Raw genomic sequence first — 6,000 nt, forward strand, 5'->3', positions numbered from 1 at the left:
ATAAACAGAAAATTCAGTATTTTAATGTTGAATACTGAATTTATTTCGAAAGTGAGGCAGGACTTGTTGATATCTTCGTGAAAATATCCAAAATTTCTGTCCTGATCCTGAACATATTTGGATGTTTTACTGACTATAGACGATGAGTCAACTTAAAACTAAATTGAATTGCAAACGAGATGACTTCACCTTTTCCATCGTCAACTTTCCTTATTTATGTAGTAATACATATATTCCACTATCACCTGCATATGGTGTTAATTCGATACTCAAGAGCATGCTATGAGTACGATCAATTTTGAACCGAGGCCGGCTACTGACAGACATGTTGAAATTAAAGGATCTCAACAACCTCATTTAAAGTCAGCATTTCGTAAATTCTATGGTCGTAATAATGCCCTTATCAGCAAATTTAATCTATCATTGGGTCGTATTTTGACTGACTTATTTCATACGAATTGCTAGGCCTTTGTTTTTATACTTAATTTGACTGTGGAATGTTTCGTCTACTTGATCAATACAAAGGGCTCGCGGCAGGTGTGACCGGTCAACAAGGGATGCTTACTCCTCCTAGGCACCTGATTTCACCTCTAGAAATTCTGTGGGTCTGTGTTTTATGCCCTGTCCATAGAGTTGTATTGTTTGTAGATCGATCACTGCTCGTTATCTGTACTTTTTGCTTCAACTACAAAATAATGAATATCCTCTCTCAGGATCATCAGGAAATAGAAAAAATCCGTTGATATATAATCGACTAACACATTATGTTAATCGCTTACAAAGATAAGATAAAACAATCTAATTAAAATTAGATGTTAGATCTGCTCGCAGACTGGTTGCACTAACATCTGTTAGGGTAACTAGTATGCAAGCGGATCTAACATCTAATTTTAATTAGATTGAAGATAAGAGTAAGTTGTAAACTTCTGATTTATTCTTCTTACAGATAAATTTGTCATATTTATAAGTCATTACACTTTGAATAACACTAAGGAAGTTTTAAATGTATGCATGTATGCCTAAAATACATGAATGAATATACACATAAGATTGTTTAAGATACAGTGTAGATTTCCAACTCAACAATTTGTAGAATATTATTCACACCATTGATGATCCTTAATCTAACGTATCGCGCAGGAGAGGGGTGATCACATCGAATATTCGACCACTTGATCTGCAATCCCTGGTCCTTTGAAAAATCCTTTCTGCTCGTAATTTCCACCCACTAACACCTCAACAGCAACATCATGGAGCCTCTCTCCTGAAGGAGAATATCAGAACATTGGACTATGAAATTAGACACCAAAATTACGTAGATGTATCAATAATGATTTCAAATTGTTATATTGCATTAAAATAGCGTCATTGTGTAAGATGTACCTTCTAGGTTGTCTGAATATTGTTACAGTATAAACCTTAGTATCTATTGTGTTTATAGAATTCAAATCAGTAAAGCATTATCTCGTAAAAGAATGATTAAAGTGGCTCCTCACCAAGATGAATCCTCCTATTGAACACGCGAACAAAGGAGATTATTAGGTTGTCTTGTAAATCAACTCTTATCCATGGAGAATTCTCGAAGCCTGAGACAAAAAATCCGACATCACCGACGACTTCTTTAATTTTCCCATCAGTGGCCAGGCTGGTACCCCATTTCATGGGGTCGTCTGCATACACAGAGGAAGCTATGGATGGTCGAAATAAAGCTGCATTTCTCCTCCATTCTAACTCTACCGGAAATAAGAAATAAATACAAATGTTGCAGATTTGTCTCTAGGTGTCTGTTGTGATCATATCAGTAAGACAACTTTATTTTCTCTCTTAAGGAGGTTGGATCCTGCCATCAAAAGTAATGAGAATTTTTTATCAAGTATATTTTTAGAATTTATACACATAGCTTTATTAAAAATCAAAACAAAAAATGGGGGTCAATGCGCTTCTTTTGGCGCTACAGAGCATTTAGTTTGACCTTTTTGCACTGTAAATACGTCTTACACATAAACCAATTTTTAAAGTTTTTCCTTCAATATTTTTTGTTCAAATAAATTATGGTGAACAAACACAGTCTTATTTCATCTTAAATAGACACATTAAAATTTGTAACAACGAAGAAATTTTTGAATTACTCCGCATGTTCAATTATTTGACCTTTTTGCACTCAAACATTTTCATTTTTCTGGTATTAAAATTTAACAAGCAAAAAAAAGTCTTTGAAAGTAATGACATTTTACTGAATTTAAGAAGAATGATTAAAAGTATCGTATATATTCAGAAAAGAAAATTAAAAGTGGGGGTCTGTGATGTTAATTTTTAGATATTACTAAAATAGTGCTAATTTTAAGCTTAAATTAAGGCTATTTTTTCTTCATTTCCACAATATATTTGCTATATTTATCAAATATGATGATAGAATTCATGACAGTTTTTTTAATAGATAATTTAGGACCAGTATAAAACAGTCCACTGCACAAAAGAACTATGTGTGCAGACTACATGTAAAAATAGGAATCCAAACTTAACATACTTTTAATTCTTCGAAAGAGAAAAAATGATCATTTTCTTCTAAAAAATACTTCCGCCACAAAATATAGTTCCTCACTTAATGCTTTTGGTATGGAATTTAATCATGGAGTTTTAACTGAATATAGTTAAATTGGCATTGTAGAATCCAAATTTATTGTAAGAACTAAAACATTATGCAGAATTTTTGAAATATAGGTTAAGATAAGAATCTGCTCAAAAGCTCAGGAGCGAACCTCGTTAATTTAATTTTCCTAGTTTGGTATCTGTGGCAATATTATTGCAATACATTATTCTCTTTTTTCCCTTACTGTTGCCTTTTCCTCTGTTGGGGAAAGCGTGAAAATGCTGTGTATGGATTCCACAGTAATTTATATACAATGTATATTTGTAGCAATTTTCAGTTTTAGTTCTTAATTTCTATATAGGAACCTGTCTACTAGCAGCGCAAGGACAGCATACGTGATGGATCGCAACTACATATTGTTTTGTATTGAGAATTTCACTATGGTTTCTATTCAAGCATTTTTTTTTTCACTTGGGACAGCTATTTTAGTCAAGGAGTTCACTGTAAATGTGCTTTAACATAATAAAAATAATATCAGTGCAGTTTTATCGATAACAATCCTAAAATTAAACTAATGTTCAAATAACTGCAACTCACTTCCATTCTCAACGATTTGAATCCCACTGCGAGGCATGGTAAGGAGACCGGTCCTTCGGATGAGCCCGTATAAACCGAGGTCCCGTGTCGCAGTAGATGCTGTCACGAAAAAGATCCCTCACTGCTCAAAGGCTGTAAGTGCCTAGTACATGTCTAAATTTGCAGTCCTCCGTCCGCAAGTGGTGGCCTCAAATATGTGTGAAAAATTTTCGAAGGGACGTGAAACAAACAAACAAACATACAAAAAATACAAACATTGTCAACAAACGTGTTGTATAGAGTAGCGCCGTGAGAATATCATAGCCATCAAAAGCAAGTATTTTAATAATTATTAAACTGCGTAGTAGGTTGAGTATTCTAGCACGCTGTTCCTGCACTGCTAGGACACAGGTTCCAAAGGTCGAGAGTTCAAAACCGGGTTGCAGCGGTAGTGAGTATCCTTCTATTGGGAATTTTTGTATTTTATATATATATATATATAATATGAGTTTTGAAAGTAAAGAAACAATTTTTTTCATTTTTAATTACTGCGGTTGTGTTCTATTTTTTCCCATAAAAAATGAATACCAGACGTTAACACTGCCATTTTGTACCTTTTTTAATTGTAGATTTTATGAAAATGTGCACAATGTACAGAAATGAGTCTTTAGAATAGAATTCTTCTTTGGAAATAAAAGATGATACACTTATAGAATATCTGAATTATTTTTTTTTTCAGAATACATTCCATTGCATTTTTGCAGATTTGTCCTATCTGCTCCCCCTCCCCAATAAATAAAAGTTTCAAAAAACCCCGTTGACCAAGGGAAAACCATTAGCAATCCTGATGCCTCATGTCAGGTTCATTCAATCAAATATCGTCCGAAGGAAAAATGAAAAAGGTGAAAATAACGAACAGTGTTCGATCTCAAAAAAATTTACAAACAATTCAAATCTATAAAAGGGCATAAAACACGGATCCCCAGAAATTCCTGAGGTGGGATCAAAAACTAACATTTAATTCGTCCTAATGTCTATGTAATATCTGAACAAAAGTCTTCAGAAGCACAATGGTTATAGAATGCATGAAAAGAATGAAAAATTCTTATATACATACCATATCGATGCCAACTTTCTTCCATATTTTCAAAGCTATTGTATAAGAACACACATCGCCATTTACACAGTTTGTCGTTTGTATTGTAGAAAAATGAAACATCCCGTGATTCACTTGCAAGAGAACCACATTGAAGCAAACTGTTCACATGAAATTCTGAACAATTCAAAGTTTTGTAAAAAGAATTATGTCTCAAAATATAGCTGTGTTGGGTCGCAACAGTCACAAACAAAAAAAATATCGCTTGTTCAAAAAGCAGTGCTTTTAGTAGAATCATGTTTCAGTTTTGATTATTACTTTCCTTACAATATATGTGTCAGTTAACACTACCATTCATATCAAACACACACTGTGAAAGCCATGATGTATCCCGAAGCTTGCAGCAGTCAGCATATCGTGCAATTATTGATGTATTTGGTAAATACAATCAATTACCTACTTTCAAAGACGTAAAGAGGAGCATCGATATGACATAAATTAGTTATTTATTATGAAAATCAGGGGCGTGTCAGAGTTGTAAAAGGGGAGGGTGTAACCTAACCAAAAATAGTTAATTATAGTTAACTATAGCAAATACTTTGATTCTTTGATTAACTATTAAACTTTACTGTAGAATTGTTCATAATATTTTGAAGCTGAAAATCTCTGAACTTTAACACCAATGATGTAAAATTTGAAAATAATATGTTAATATACAAGTAATATTTCTATTTAATATAAAAATATGCATATATGAATAAGAGAACATAAAATCAGACAATGTGAAATTGTTTAAAAGAAACTTTAAGACTTCGTTCTAAGCGTGTTTTATTGTATATATATGTGTGTTACAGCTGCAGGGCTAACTATTAATTTTATCTTTAAGCGGCATTGTCAACAATAAAGGCACAGGGGCTTTGACAAAACATTAAATTAGAAACTTTTTCTGTGAAATTTAGTTCTCTTTCTTTAAAAAAAATTATGCACTATAAAATTATGTTATTGATTATTAAGAACAAAGTTGCTTTGCAATGTACAATGAATTTTAATCCAAAAGTTGAAAGTGATATACAGTTGTATATATATTAACAAAGTTGACAATCCTCTAAGTTTCTTATATTTCAGCAGAAGCAAGTTGGGCCTTCACTGTTTTGACAAAAAGCGTCTGGTTTTCCCGAAATTGTAAAGCAAATAAACACTTTGTTAATCAACTGATGATTCTACCCGTGTGAAAAGATCTCCATATCAGGATCAATTGGGATGGTTGACTCATTCCGTACATTTATATAAAGAGGGGTTTTTTGCATTTCATATAAAAACTTAAGTATTTGTTTACTGATATCTTAGGGCATCCATTGCATTTGTTTGCACTACTCTTGTCCTTATTCATAAGGCGGGCATTACAGATTAACATCTATATATAAGGTAGTGTACCAAAGAAAAAAAAATACACCCTCAAAATTTAAAGCAAAGTAATTATAACCGATTAGCTTAAGAATATCCCCTATGAATAACAGTCAATATTCTGCAGATTATGTGTCTTTGGAAGATCTTAATCTGGCAGAGATGCACCGAAGACTTCCACCAATTATCTATCTTGGAATTCTTATAGCTTTTGGATTACCTTCCAATATAAGCGTGATTCTTGTTTTCTTAAGACGGTTTAGAAAGAGTACGTACCGGACTTTTATAGTGACTTTAGCAATCATCGACTCTTCAGCTTGTACTTTAAGTATGC

The 6,000-nt window shown here is 32.8% G+C and overlaps 1 protein-coding gene across 1 annotated transcript in view; it reads right to left on the reverse strand.

Annotated features, from left to right (window-relative positions):
* The window catches only part of LOC133191350 (fucolectin-6-like), a 28,960-nt gene extending 24,510 nt beyond the window's left edge, over positions 1-4,450 (reverse strand). Inside the window, exon 1 of the mRNA XM_061327097.1 lies at positions 4,284-4,450. Coding sequence (XP_061183081.1) covers positions 4,284-4,308 — 25 coding nt within the window. The 5' untranslated portion in view covers positions 4,309-4,450. The remainder of the gene's footprint in view (positions 1-4,283) is intronic.
* Between the last annotated feature and the right edge of the window lie 1,550 nt (positions 4,451-6,000).

Source organism: Saccostrea echinata, unplaced genomic scaffold (genome assembly GCF_033153115.1).
Source record: "Saccostrea echinata isolate AGI-Se365-2 ecotype Australia unplaced genomic scaffold, CSIRO_AGI_Sech_v1 ptg000023l, whole genome shotgun sequence".
NCBI lineage: Eukaryota > Metazoa > Mollusca > Bivalvia > Ostreida > Ostreidae > Saccostrea > Saccostrea echinata.